General features: G+C 37.8%; 2 protein-coding genes across 3 annotated transcripts in view; one reads left to right on the top strand and one right to left on the bottom strand.

The window, feature by feature from the left end:
• Window positions 1-1,321: 1,321 nt before the first annotated feature.
• Window positions 1,322-5,434, top strand: LOC149835892 (fructose-bisphosphate aldolase 1, chloroplastic-like). The gene is made up of 6 exons (XM_090008830.1): window positions 1,322-1,587; window positions 2,468-2,737; window positions 2,829-2,938; window positions 3,885-3,975; window positions 4,100-4,369; window positions 4,975-5,434. Exons 1-6 carry the CDS (start codon window positions 1,420-1,422, stop codon window positions 5,251-5,253), a joined length of 1,188 nt encoding a protein of 395 aa, XP_089864956.1. The 5' UTR covers window positions 1,322-1,419; the 3' UTR covers window positions 5,254-5,434.
• Window positions 5,435-8,722: 3,288 nt separating this feature from the next.
• The window catches only part of LOC149835891 (putative serine protease EDA2), an 88,578-nt gene continuing 82,338 nt past the window's right edge, over window positions 8,723-14,962 (bottom strand). The window contains exons 10-14 of one of the 2 annotated variants that reach the window (XM_090008829.1): window positions 11,711-11,805; window positions 11,114-11,188; window positions 10,199-10,282; window positions 8,976-9,074; window positions 8,723-8,889 (exon numbers count right to left, since the gene is read on the bottom strand). In XM_090008829.1, coding sequence (XP_089864955.1) covers window positions 8,882-8,889; window positions 8,976-9,074; window positions 10,199-10,282; window positions 11,114-11,188; window positions 11,711-11,805 — 361 coding nt within the window. In that variant the 3' untranslated portion in view covers window positions 8,723-8,881. Of the gene's footprint in view, window positions 9,075-10,198; window positions 10,283-11,113; window positions 11,189-11,710; window positions 11,806-14,962 lie in introns of both variants that reach the window. The other variant, XM_090008828.1, reaches the window with a different exon arrangement.

Below are 14,962 nucleotides of genomic sequence, written 5' to 3'. Positions count from 1 at the left end.
TTTTCCTCAAACAATGTGGAAGTTCTATGCATATTCGCATGATTCCACACATTTTTCTTTTTAATTTTGTGATTTTTTCTAAAAAAAATATGAAAGTTCTATGCAAACTTTGCATGATTTCATGTGATTTTCCTTCTAATTTTATGATTTTTTCTCAAACTATGCAAAAGTACTATGCAACTTTGCATGCAAAAACTATGTTAGTAAATGTATATATATATATATATATTTTAAAAAAGAGTTTTTTGCCAACATTATATATCGTTGGCTATATCAAAGCTATTAGCGATGATATTTATCGTCGATTTTCTTAAAATAACCAATGAAATTTATCGTCGGCCATTTGATCATATATGACTTTTCAATATTTCTAGGACAATAATTACTGTCTACTTTTAAAATATCTCTGATGATATTTATCATCATTTTTAATTAATATAGCTAATGATAAATATCATTGCCTTTAGTTCTTATTACCGACGATATTCTATAACCCATCGTTTTATACCAACTATATTATATAGTCAAATTTATTTTAAAATACATGATGATATATAAACTTTGTCGAAAATAGTAATATAAATGATTGTAAATAGCCGATGACTTAGGCGACCATATTACAATGATTTGTTTTCTCTCTCTCTCTCTCCCTCTGGATGCCTGTGGACCAGAAAAGCTACAACATTCAGTGGCAACAAAACTTTCGTCAATATGACTCAACACTCATTGGATCATTAAAATAAGTTGGTGATGTTGGTCTCTCAACCACGAGAAGCTAAATGCAACCAACACATTGTTGATGTGCTCACAATTTTGAGCAGTTATCTGGTGGTGACCTTAATGCAACTCAATCGTGAAGTTCTACGTTTTCATGCACACTTGTAGGGCCATGTTTCAATGAGACAAAGTAAGAGGAACATTATGGGGGAGAAAACTTTCCTAATCTAATTGATGATAGCAGGCAGGTGCCAGGGCTTGATTTTAAGGAGTCACCTCTATCCGAAGGAATCGCTTGTCTTTTGTGGGTAATGCCCCATCTTTCTTTATTATCAAGCACCACCATTCATTCCCAATTAGTGACTCACGATTAAGGGCAGTGTGGTCACTCCACAAAAGCAAAAACAAATAGCTCTTCCTTTTTAGGCTGCCACTTTTTATTCATGGTCCTCATTTTATACGGTCATGGGGAGGAGGTTACCACTCTCACACAATCTTGTCCCAACGTCCTGGACGTGTCCACGTGTTCATTATCGTACACGTGGCAATAGATGATCGGCAGGCTGATATGAACCTCAAAATGGACACGCAAGAAGTGCGAGCTATCCTTATTGAGGGAGTGTGCTACATTGCAGAACGCAAGGGAGAGGGAGGAGGCGAGCAATAGTTGGTTCGAGCTCACCTAAAGAGTGGAAGGAGGAAATGGTGACTGCGTCTCTGTTCAAGTCATCCCCAGTGATTGACAAGTCCGACTTCTTGAAGGGGCAGTCCCTCCGCTCCTCCACCGCCAGTTTCAGGGCCAACTCCGCCGCTCCGTCGACCCTCGTCATCCGCGCCAGCTCCTACGCTGATGAACTTGTCAAGACCGCGGTACGAATGAATGAATGAACAATCTCTCTCTCTCTCTCTCTCTCTCTCTCTCTCTCTCTCTCCTGGTTTCTTGCACTCTAAAAGGAGCTACTAGTGGTAGTGGAAAATGAATCCTTTGACCCAGCACGGGGTTTTCAAAGTAGGTGATCTAAGTTGGTCGCTGTCGATCCCCACATTTAAGGCTGTTTCATGTAATTTTCATGGAAAAGTGTTGAGCTGTCATTCCTTTACCACTATAGTCATGGTGGGAAAGTGCTAAGTTAGCACAGGTGAGCTTCAGTTTTTTCTTACCACCTTTTCATGAGAAAGTCTGTTCAACCTCCCTTTACATGAAAGGATTTTCCTAAGAAAGTTGAGCTACCAGGAGGTTTTAGAACCTCCTGCTCTTTCCCCCGGTGGGTCCTACTGAAAAGTGGTCAGTCCAAGTGGTACACAAGGTTTTCCCATCGTGACTTTCTCTCATTTCCTTTGAAAACTTCTTCATAGGTGGATGGGAGTGATAAAGCAGCCCTTTTGCCCCCGAAAGGGCACAGCATGTTAGTTTTTGACTATTTGTCTGAGCGCTCAAAACTGGCACCCCCTAAGGTCAGAATCAGGATTTCTTCCAAGTTTCTGACACAAGTTTCTAAGTTTTGTAAAACTGGCCGAGCGAACTTAATTGCCTGTATTATACTGATTCCAGTAATAATAATGATAATGGTAATGCTAGTGGCAATAAGTTTATCCAGAAAAAAAAAATACGAATAGCACAAGTAGTGGTGATAGTGGAAACTGATTCCAAGATCCAAAAGTACGCCAGTTTTTCGTGAGAAAATCAGTATTATGTGTTAATAGGAGGAAAACAATAGTTGGTGAGAGTGAGTTGTTGCCATGGATGCAGAAAACCATAGCATCGCCAGGACGCGGGATACTGGCCATGGACGAGTCCAATGCGACGTGCGGGAAGAGGCTGGCCTCCATCGGGCTGGAGAACACAGAGGCCAACCGCCAGGCCTACCGCACCCTGCTCGTCTCCGCCCCAGGCCTCGGCGCCTACATCTCTGGTGCCATCCTCTTCGAGGAGACCCTCTACCAGTCCACCACCGACGGCAAGAAGATGGTCGACGTCCTCATCAGCCAGAACATCGTCCCCGGCATCAAAGTCGACAAGGTAATTAATCAGCATAAAGTGATGCCTTCATGATGCTATGATGATGGTGATGCCATGATATATATATGATGACCATGTATATATAATGCAGGGTTTGGTGCCTCTTGCTGGATCCAACGATGAGTCGTGGTGCCAAGGTCTCGATGGTCTTGCTTCACGTTCTGCAGCGTACTACCAGCAGGGTGCTCGCTTTGCCAAATGGTAATATATGCCTCCTCCCCCCCCCCCAACACACACACACATGATACTTCTGACCATCCTTTTGCTTTAATTTCTTTTTCTTTTTTCATTGCATGCAATCTGTTCTCTTTCATGCATTCTTACGTCGGCTGCATTGTGGAATTGGAGTTCAAGTCTAGCTAGGGAATTCTTCTGTTAGGATTGTTTCAATATCTGAAAATGACCTCCAAATGCCTCGGTTCCTGGTTTTGAACTCACCCCACCAAATTGTCTTTGGACTTTGTAATAAAGCCTAACATGTCTAAATCCAAGACAAGGCCTAAGAAATCCAACTACAAAGGAATTCCTAGTTAAAGTATCTTAATCTACCCTCGCTGCCACATAAAAGTCTACCAATTTCTGGAATTTCTGATCAACACAGAGACAAGCATACACATATAGGTTACATGCTACATACTTCAAGAAATTATAGAATGCTACTAAAAGTCTGTGGCAGGGTGTTCATGCATGAAAAAATTCCGGCTCATATATATATGGCAAATATTTTCTACTGTCAACAATATGTACAATCTAGTAAACCGTGTTTTCCACTTTTTGTTTTTGTTTTTTATATATGTAACCTTACAGATGTGGTCTACATGTTTTGGATAATTGATTGTACCATGTAAGCAGGTTTTCCTAAGTGTGTAAAAAATGAACTTACAATGCTCTAAAATTTCTTCACATAGAAAAACATGTTTTTATGTCAAAATGACACAATTCCTAGATAAAATCCTTAAACAAACCTTATTGAAAGCTAAATAAAGCTTGCACCTATGATTTCTCGCTAGATAGTAATAGTATGCTGCATGCGGGAGACAGTAGAAGATATATAGAAGGGAGGTTTTTTTGCTGCTTAGCTCAGCTTGCTTTGCTGTTCATTCTCTTTGAAAACTAATTAACCTTCTGCTATTGTGACTCAAAACAGGCGAACTATTGTGAGCATTCCAAATGGCCCATCTGCTCTTGCCGTCAAGGAGGCTGCTTGGGGTCTTGCCCGCTATGCTGCAATCTCCCAAGTATGGATGATCTTCCTAAAAGAAGTGTTTTACTAGGAAAAAGTTCACCATTTCTTTGTAGTTTATCTGCAATTGCTGGTATTCCTTTTAACTTCTGTGTTTGTTAAATGGAATTTGTACACAGGACAATGGGTTGGTTCCTATAGTTGAACCTGAGATCTTGTTGGATGGTGATCATGGCATTGAAAGGACCTTCGAGGTGGCCCAGAAGGTGTGGGCTGAGGTCTTCTACTACTTGGCTGAGAACAATGTCAAGTTTGAGGGCATCCTCTTGAAGCCCAGCATGGTCACCCCTGGTGCAGAGTGCAAGGACAAGGCCACCCCTCAGCAAGTTGCTGAATACACCCTCAAGCTCCTCCACCGTCGAATTCCGCCTGCCGTCCCTGGCATTATGGTATCATCTCTTCCTCCTTGTTTCTTTGTTCATGTCAATTTTGAATTGGGACACGCATACAAAATCCATGTTCTCTCTCTCCTTGTGGAAGCATTCTAGGCAATGGTATAACAAGCATTGGATAAGAACTGATATATACATAAGAATGACAACATAATTGACATAGTTTATGCTATGAGCATTATGGTATCACCTCATCCTTGTTTTTGCTCGTCAATTTTGAATAGGGGGCACCTAAAGGAACATCCATGTTCTATTAACTCTCTCTCTCTGTGTGTGTGTGTGGAAACATTATAGGCAATAGTATAACAAGTAACGAATAAGAGTTGATATATGCAAAGAGTTAGTGAGAATATAATTCATTCCTAAAATGCTATGAGCATTGGTGTCATCATCTCATTCTTCTTGTTTCTATGTTCATCTATGTTGAACAGGGAGAACCCTTACAACATTCATGTTTTACATTTCTCTACCTGGATGCATTAGAGACAATAGTTCAACCATTGTTGAATAAGGGCTAATGTTTGCATAGAGTGAGAATTAACATTGTTCATATACATCTTGCAATGAGCTCATATACGTTTTCTCTGCATTCGAATGTGTAGTTCTTGTCTGGAGGGCAATCTGAAGTAGAGGCTACTCTCAACCTGAATGCCATGAACCAGGGCCCGAACCCGTGGCACATATCGTTCTCATATGCAAGAGCCCTCCAGAACACTTGCCTCAAGACATGGGGTGGGCGACCAGAGAACGTCAAGGGAGCACAGGATACACTGCTCCTGAGAGCCAAGGCCAACTCTCTTGCTCAGCTTGGAAAATATACTGGTGAAGGAGAGACCGAGGAGTCTAAGCAGGGGATGTTTGTCAAGGGCTATGTCTACTGAGAGTAGTAGATGCATGCGCCATGCCACAACCCACATCCCACACTTCTCTGTTCCTACATATGATATTATGTGTTGTAGGTTTTGATGCTTGCCTCCGTGCAGCATGTATACACTTATTTTTTTCTCTTGTCCTGCCTTGTAATGGTTAAATACTCATGTAGGCTAAGGCTATTTTTGTTTATTATTTGCTTAGTCTCATCTACTCCTCTCTCTCTCTCTCTCTCTATATATATATATATATATATATATATATAGAGAGAGAGAGAGAGAGAGAGAGAGGTAGCTGTGCAATCCATAGGTGCGCAGCTACCAGTGGAGTTTTGCTGAGCGTCCATCGCGCGTGTGATGGACAAAACATTTTTTCTCGCAAAAAATGTTGAAAACCGTAAAAAACCATGCAAAAAAACCTTTAGTGGTGGTTCTGAAGCGCCTCTAAAGATCTCAGTTCCGTTGGGACCTTTAAATGCGCTCAAAACCGCCACTAAAAACCTTTTTTTAAAATGCCAGGCGCATCACCTAGGGGCGTTAGCAATACTTTAAAGCGTAAAGCTAATGATAAAAAACATGCAAAAATGCATTTTTAGCATTTTTTGCACCATTTTCGCGTGCTGGCCATCCATCCAGTGTGATTCCACTGTAGCTGTGGACGTAAGGATTGTGCAGCTACCACTATATATATATATATATATATATATAAAATCTCAGTGTGTGAAAATGAGATGATTTTATAGCCAAGGACCAGGATCTTTACTATGATTGCTGATTTCAATGGATCACATCTTTGGAGATCACATTGATTTTCTCCACTGTTGAAGAAGTGATATTGAAATCTTTTTGTTTTTTTTTTGAAAGGCAAGCTGGATTAGGCAGATCCCTACCAGTTATACAACAATACCATTGGATTTGAACTTGCAACGTCCCAACACAAGGTGACGTGCACTAGCTGCTCCTACCAAACAAGCGGAGTCCCCGTTGGATCTTGAAATCTTACTGGACTATATATCCAAGCTCATGAGTCAGACTGATCTTCTGTTCAAATCCTACTGGATCCTATTATACTATCTTGCCATTAGAACGGGAAAAAGGACGGGAGAAAATAGGCAGTTAAGAATGGTAAACTAAACAAAGTTAATTGAATAAGAAAGGCAGAACCTTTCTTTTGGTAACCCTGTGGGCAAATCATTGTTTATATACATACAGATAAATGATCTGCCATTTTGGACGCAGTGTCTAGGTGACAACATGACGTAAGCACACCATGTGAAATGCTATGACACGTACCCCTTTTTATTATTATTTTTATAACATTTCAAAAATAAACATATTTTATATGTTAAAATATTAAAAATTATTTTTAATCAATTAAATAATTAAAAGAAATCATGTCATCCTACCTAATTTTTCAAAATTTTTGCAAATTTGCATCTTGTACTCTTATCAAGTCCTTATTCGTGTTTACCTTTTTTTTTGGATAACAAGAGAAAAACGGTTTCGCTACAAAGTTAGTTGGTGTAAAACCCTAGGTACCCCTATGTCCACCAAGGAGTACACCCACCTTGGGCTTCGCGGTAAAGGATGCACCTATATGGTTCAAACTCATGACATCGGGTCAACTAAGTGACATTCCCAAGTTTTCCTACTAGATGAGTGAACTCTTGTAACTTCATATTCGTGCCTTTGTGACATAGAAGTACCCCTTTCTCCCTCTCTTTCTCTTACTTGAAGACCAAAAATATTTAAAAAACCACATTTTCATGTAGAGTCAATTGGCAATTTTCTTGCTTCAATGACTAATAAATAAAGTAAAAAAGCAACAACTCAACAATGGTGGTCGTCAAAATCAATTTGTGAGCACAGCCACAGTTACCGGAAGCTTCTTACTACATGGGGAAGCCCATTTCCCCGAAAGCTCTCTTCAGAAGTGGAAAACCCCTTGCTTCTCCAAAAAAGGGGTAGCTTTGTGAAACTCACTTTCAAAATATGAGAAACTTGATTCCCTTTAGTGGGAAGCCCGCTTCCTCCTTGTTTATCAAATTGATTTTCCTTAGCTTCCTTTATGTTTCCTTCTTCTTGTCAGTTCCCACTCGCTTCCCCTTCACTTCTTACATCTTTTATATTAAAAAATTATAATTTTTTATAATTTTTATATCTATTTATATCTTGTGGTTACATTATTTCTTATCAGCTTCTGCCTGCCCTTGATATTGCTTTATATGTTTTTTCTTTTCATTTTTTCATGCATTTGCATACTCACTTCACAACCGCTTCATACTAGGCTAGCTCGTTTTGCTCTCTCGCTCTCGGTTTTGACACTCGCTTCCCTGCTTCTGCTTCTGCTTCATGCATCAGTTCTCATATCTATTTCTTTTCCTAGTAACTATGGTCCACAGCAGAATTAAAAAAATTCAATGAGTAAAAAAAACGGTTGACACAATCTATACTGCAATTACAACAAGGTCTGAAAGAGCTTTTGGTGGACATGCATATCCACCATTGTATTTACTAATGCTATGTTATGGCATTTCTTTTTGGGATAATCAAGCTAGGATTAGGCAGACCCTTGCCAGTACTACACAAAAACTAAGAAATCCTAATCTGCTTCATGCATCCATTGAAGGAACCATTTGTAAGAGATAAGAAGCTAGCCGTTCACAAGTATTTTTTGCTTCAAGTAATGCTATTGTTTTTTTTTTATGTTTTGTCCTGAACTATTCTGAAGAAATCCTATGGTCATTGACCGAGTTTTGATTCGTAGCCATGAGTTTATAAGTATTTTTTATTGTTAACAATTTTCTTTATTTCTTGAATTATTTGCAATTTCTCTAATCTACAATTACCTATAAATGACACGCACGCTTTATTGTTTTAAAGCTGATGTCATGGCAACCTTTGAGCTTTTCTCACCTCAAAGCTTTTCACAACATTGGATTTTTACCATAACTCAAAATGGCATACCACGATACCATAAGGTGGCATGTGCTCTTGTTTGTGTGGATCTAGCCACCAAATGTTAGATCTAACCAAACAAATGTGTTTAACATGCTTTATTTACTATATCAGGTGGTTTTATCATGTCCAATATACCATAAGATTTGATTTTTGATATGGTGAAAAATTGATGGCTCACAATCCATGAAGACAAGGATGGTAAAAAGTGGTCCAAAACATCATGTTGGAGTCAACTTTAACACATGAAAATAGTAAACAAAACATGTTAAACATAATCCAAAGGTTAGGTTTTGCTTATGGAGATTAGATCTATGTAAAACCACAATAAATTATGGTTGTCCAGTATCACAATAGAAGCATCCATAGATAAATCGAAAAGTGCGTCAGCAAAAATGTTTGGACTTCTTTTATGTCCACACTATACATGAAAATTTTGAAAAACAAACATTAAGAAGCCATAACAAATCATTAAAGTGAATTATTGTAATCTCACCATACTTGAAAAGAAAAAAGACAATCATCCAAACAACACATCCCATAAATATAAGTTTGGGGGCGCCTGCCAGCACTAGAAATGTACAGAACTAAGTGCCATAATAATTATATGCTTCTATCATGATACAGAATGAATAAGAAAATAGTCACTGTCACCAGCCTTATTTAAATCTTGTATAGGTAACTAAACATCTGTTGAAAGGCACGAGCCATAATCAGCTTACAATGAGCATAACACATGAATTATTATTTGAAAACTCACTAGATGGAACTCCTACCAGAATCTTGACATTGTGAGAGCCACAGGTCTATATGTTCAATAATCTGCTGTCTCACTTTGTGAACTGCTTCAGGAGATGTACAGTTTTGAGCATCACCTACAAGGGTCCGAGAAAAAATGTTACACAGCATAAAAACAATGTTGAGGACACTACTAATGGAGGACTTGGCCAATTAATTAGCCTGCTCAAAAGATCAAATCACACTGAGTTCGTGACTTGATCTATTCAAGGCAAATTTTTGAAGGCCAACAGAGCCCAAGTGAAATCAACCTGACCCAAAGTGTCCTGAACAGGATCCCTGGCTTAAGCATTGTATGGAAGCTATGCACTTTGTGCAGGTTTAGGAGTTGAATGACCATAATACATGCATATGAGCATAGGCAAATTTTTGAAGTCCAACAGAGCCCAAGTGAAATCAACCTGACCCAAAGTGTCCCGAACAGGATCCCTGGCTTAAGCATTGTATGGAAGCTATGCACTTTGTGCAGGTTTAGGAGTTGAATGACCATAATACATGCATATGAGCATAGGTTCAAATAATGGCATGCTGAAATATTACTTCCCCGAAAAATTCAGGTACAAAGCGAACTTTTCAAGATGGACCAAGATTAACCTTCAAAATGTGACATGATAATCAAATGAATTGGTAAAATTATTAGGTACTTACAGCAGGGACCCCAAAATTAAAATAATGAACTTTTCTAAAGGTTATGAGCACCGTCAGCTGAAAGAAAGGTAGATTTTCTGTGTTGATAGCCCTTAGCTGCAAAATTTCCAATTAAATGGACAAGCCTAAAAGGAATGAAGAGTTAACTCTACAGAATGTACCACAATTTCGAGGTCAGTTTCATGCTTTCTGACAATACAGGCATGGAATTTGTGAATGATTACTCCAGCAACATTAACAAAACAACACCATTAGCTTAAACTGTAACAATATTTTCAACAACATAAACGAATCAAGCAAAACCATGCCATTGATTTCAAATACTCACCAAAGGAATCACATGAACAGTGAATTTCAGACAGATTACAACACCGCAATTAATTTAAACCACAAACACATATTAATGAAGGCAGGTTTATTTCATTACGAATATGTTTCTGGGTATCCAGCCTTCTGCCATCTTAGAAATGCATTCAGCGCCATATTTCTAAAAGGACTACCCATTAAAAATGTGCAAAACTCATGCAGAGAAAATAATGCAGAGAAAAATTACCTTCAATATTCAAAGGAGACTGGGGACATCCTCTTAGATCACTTCCGTGGCCACAATTATGACATGAAATGATGTACGAAGGCACTGCAAAATCAAAATAAAAATACTAAGAAAACTACTTATGGTCCATTATATTATGCAATTTTGTGTGAGCCTCGTTGAGAAATGATAAGAGCTATAAACCTACAAACTTTCTTCCCTTTGACAGTCAAGATGGCGTATAGCCACCTTGGGTCTTGACCCCAAAGTCCTTGGTTATGAATATGATAGTGTTACTCTACTATCCAGCTATCTCATTTGAAAGAGCAAGTTTACATACATCATTCAACAACAGCATGCAATTTAAAAGAGTAACTCCAGATATGATGAATGCAATAAATATAAGGTTCACAAGCTAATAAGATTAACAAACTGTAAAATTGAGCAGAAACTGAGTACAAACAAGAGTGGAATATGTATACTTGAATGATCGAATATTTAGTTGTCAATCATAACACAGGTGTGCAAGTGAATATGAAATACCTGCAATTGTCTTGTGATGCTTTCAACAAGTCATGAAGACAACCAAAGTGAACCATGATAATAAGCACGATAAACATCATGAGCTTACATCAAAACAGCCTGATATATATTATCATATCCCGCTGCCCCTCCCACACACATACACATAATGCCCCACGATAAGGCAGATAAAAAAACATGGAACTAAATATGCATGTAATCAAGTCCCAACAGAGCATACTTGAGGGGCCCCTTTCACTCTTTATCATATTATGCATTCAATTCCATGTTTAGGGATGTTTTAGCATTTGCTAAATGATTGCACATTGTTTCATAAAACTAATTTCTCAAAATTAAGGAGAAACCAAGCATTTAAAAATTTTAATAGCACTAAAAAGAAACAAAAAGACTCACATTCTGGGGATGATGCCTGTTTGGATGCATGGCGCCAAGGGTCTTGTGAACCATTTGTAAATATGATCTTGGAAGCTGTACATTTAAGATAAAGCATAGACATGTTAGTGATAATATACATGCACTAACACACATGAGCGTGCACGCAGAGCACACACATGCACGTGCGCGCACATACACATAAAAAATGCTGAAATCTGCTTTAAATGATCTTATTACGTTATGAAAAATCCACTTGAATTATCTAGCAAACAGGCAGAAGATATCATCGGTCAGATGTAAGAACCAGGAAGCTCAAGATATCTAGTTCTTTCAACCTTGCAAGAGCAGACTTTCTGCAAAGTCTATGAAATGCTATGTGAACAATATGTTTAACCACAAAGCACATGTTTAACCCGATCCAGGCTTGCCTATTGCTATCTGAAGATGTCCAAATACAATGCATTTGACAAGACAACTGCCTTATGGCATTTGTTCCAGAAATATGTAGAAGTTACCTGGCACATTGTGAGAACAAAAAAGTAGCAGTTGAACAATAACGAGCTGATTGCTAGAGTGGATTGTCCACAAGATGAATTGATGGGATGCAGCTCTTACCAGCAATTTTTGTGCCTCCATAATATATGTTGGTCACATCCACGTCAGGGTATATTTCCTCTCCAAAGACCTTCTTGCAGAGGTCCAAATGGTATCTAGAATATGCAAGTAGCCGTGTTGGTAAGGTCATTTCCATAGGAAAAACAAAATTGTGGAGAAAAAAAAAAGTTAACTTGCATTAGCAAAAGTACAGAAGCTTACACAACATACTTTTAACAGCCAAGATAACTAGCATCGTGTAAGGTAAGAATCAAAATTTTGATCATTCATTCTAACAGAGGGTCACTGCTAATTATTCATGGAAATCAACAGCATTACATTTAAAGATTAAAAGACATTGTTACAATGGGTTCGATAGACATTTTTCTCTAATTCATTTTTATGAAAATGAAATGAATCACCATTAAAGTTATCAAAGATTGCTGGAAAACAGCTCATTCCCACTCCTCACCCATAAGGCAACAGAAGTTCCTACGTTCCAAGACTGGACACAATTGTGAAAATAGTAGGTTGGTCATGCCTTAGGATATAGCTGGCATTATTGTATTTGTTGTCCCACACTATGCATAATTTAGTTAGTGTGCCTTTTGTAGTGTGTGTGTGTGTGTGTGTGTTACTGTCCAAAATCCAAAAGGGACCTTGGATCCAATGCTCAAGGAGTATTGGGGCTCAATGCACACGATTCCCAAACTAGGAAAATTGTGCCTCATTCTTTTCTTTTATAACTGAAACTGTAGTAATAAGATACATTCCAAAAATACCTGTGTTTACATATGATACAAAGGGATTTTAATAAGGGGTATTTAAGACAAAAGAAAGAAATAATAATAAACAATATAAGATGGATCGATCTAGATCCATATATATATATATATATATATATATATATATATTAGTAAACCGAAATACCCATCAAGGGTATTTCGGTCTTTTCACTATAATAGGCGTCAGCCCATTAGTGGCTGATATTTTTTGTTTTCTTTTGTATTTTCTTTTGTTCTTTTTACTTTTTATTTTTTGTCTTTATTTAAGACTGATGGGACAGCTCCATATAGCTGTTGGAGCTGCCCCAACAGGGGTGAGGCCCCAACAGCCATATGGAGCTGCACCCTCTTAGCTCATTGTGTATTATAAATTGGCCTCTTGTGGACTTGTATTTTCAACTCATTTTATGAGTGTATCCATGCAATAACAAATTTATTTGACCCTTGTTGCATGTTTATTGGATCCAATCCATTTCATTACACTATCCACCTGACTCATGCTAATAGCCTTCCTCAAGTTGAACATGGTTATCGACCATGGACAACTTGCCTCTAAAATACCAAAATCATCGCTTCGTGAGGCCTTTGGTAAATAAATCAGCCACTGTTTTTCAGTCTGCACAAATCTTGTCTCTATCTCTTGATCATCAACTTTCTGTCGGATGAAATATTGATCAATTTCAATATGTTTCGTTTTCCCATGTTGAATAGGATTTAACGAGATATTAATGGCCCCATATTGTCACATAATAATAGAGATTTGGGTAGGGTTTCTCTCTGGGTTACCGACAACGACATAGTATATGTGAAAGCGCATTTCGGAAGCGCAAAACGTGGCGCTTCCGAAATGTGTGGGGAAGCGCAAAAAAAATTTGGAAAGCACGCTTCGGACCTTATTTTTTTCATTTTTTTGTGTTTTTTTATTTTTCTTACTTTTTTCTCTTTTTTCGCTTCCTCCTCGCTTCCTGTTAAATAATATGTCATATCCTAGTCTAACTAGGAATTGTTTCTTTCCTTTTAGTTTAGTTAGAATAGGATTTTCTCTTTTTATTTTTTACAGTTTTAGCCCTTTTGACTAGTCAACGTTTGACTAAGTCAAAAGGTGAGAGAGTCGTTGGACTCCCAACGGCTCTATTTAAAGTCGTCGGGAGCCCAACGACTTTCCCTTCCCCCTCTCTCAATGTATTATAAATAAGGGGTCTTGCCCCCTTTCAATGTATGAATTCTAAAGGGTGTTTTCCCATTCAAATAAATATATTTTTTTCTTATTGTTTTTGTATACCCTTTTTTGGGTATTGTGTATGAACCTTTGTGGTTCTTGTAAATGATCTTTTTCGGTATTTCGGTTAGAGCTATTTAAAGCTTCGTTTAGTGATAATCCAAAAACTCATCATCTTTCATGGTATCAGAGTTTGCTGATCAAGCTAAGATTATTTTATGTGCATCGAGAAACGTGTCATTCAAGGTTTATGTGAAATCATGATCATGTAAAGAGTTTGGAGGAACACTAGTACTCATTATCAGTGGTGAAGTACTTATTATCCTCTCTTTCATCTCTTCTCTTTTTCTATTTCTCTTCTCTCTTTGTTTTTCTTTATTTGCCTTATCAAAGCCTTGTAAAATGGATGACAATGATAATGTCACCATTAAACCCATCAAACTTAACGACTCTAACTATGTTACATGGGCTTCAATTATGAAGCACCTTATATGGGGAAAGGGGTTGTGGAGATTAGTTGATGGAACTGATTTGGAATATATGCTAATCCTTACAAAGGTAGAAGGTGAGAAAGAAATACCTCTTACGGAGGTTGAGAAAAGCAAAGCCATTACCACTTACGAAAAAAAAGTGGAAGGAATGGAGAATGGGACATGCCAAGATTATGTCTTAGCTCATAAGTAGTGTCAATATTAAAAAATGTTCAAGTCTTGCAAAATTTAAACATGCTAACGATGCTTGAGACTATCTTAAGAGAATGTACTCTCTTAAAGACATTGTACATGTATACAACTTACAAGACAAAGTTAAAAATATGGTTCAAGGAGACAAGAGCAATAGATAGTACTATAATAGCTTGTCCGAATTATGGGAAGAGTTGGTTCTCCTTGAACCAAATTGACATTGTCCACAAGATATAGAACTCCGTCAAAACCAAATAAATAAAGACAATTTTTTCAATTTATTAGTGGGTTATGATCGGAATTTGAATCAATCAAATCCCTTCTTCTTCATCGAGAAAAGGTTCCTTCAATAGAAGACACAATAGAGGAAAGTATTGAAGAGAATAGGCTTAAGAAGATAAGCTTCAAGTGTGATGATGATTCGGTTCTAGTCATATCAAGACCGAAAAACCATATTCATACATACAAACCCTCACACTATAGGAGGACAAATGATGAGAAACACGAAAATAAATTTGAAAAAAGAAAAGTCATTTGTTACTATTGTTGAGAACCGAGACATGTGAAAACCTATTGTCCAAAATTG

Source organism: Nuphar pumila, chromosome 6 (assembly GCF_984573655.1).
Source record: "Nuphar pumila chromosome 6, dmNupPumi1.hap1.1, whole genome shotgun sequence".
In the NCBI taxonomy this organism is placed as follows: Eukaryota; Viridiplantae; Streptophyta; class Magnoliopsida; order Nymphaeales; family Nymphaeaceae; genus Nuphar; species Nuphar pumila.
The sequence above is the reverse complement of the archived record's forward strand: the minus strand, read 5'-3'. Positions and strand labels throughout refer to the sequence as shown.

What these genes read in the sequence shown, in the direction of transcription:
- LOC149835892 (XM_090008830.1), top strand. Translation starts at nt 1,420, where the DNA reads ATGGTGACTGCGTCTCTGTTCAAGTCATCCCCAGTGATTGACAAGTCC. An exon ending in ATGAACTTGTCAAGACCGCG is followed by an intron (nt 1,588 to 2,467) that starts GTACGAATGAAT and finishes CCATGGATGCAG; the next exon opens with AAAACCATAGCATCGCCAGG. An exon ending in GCTATGCTGCAATCTCCCAA is followed by an intron (nt 3,976 to 4,099) that starts GTATGGATGATC and finishes ATTTGTACACAG; the next exon opens with GACAATGGGTTGGTTCCTAT.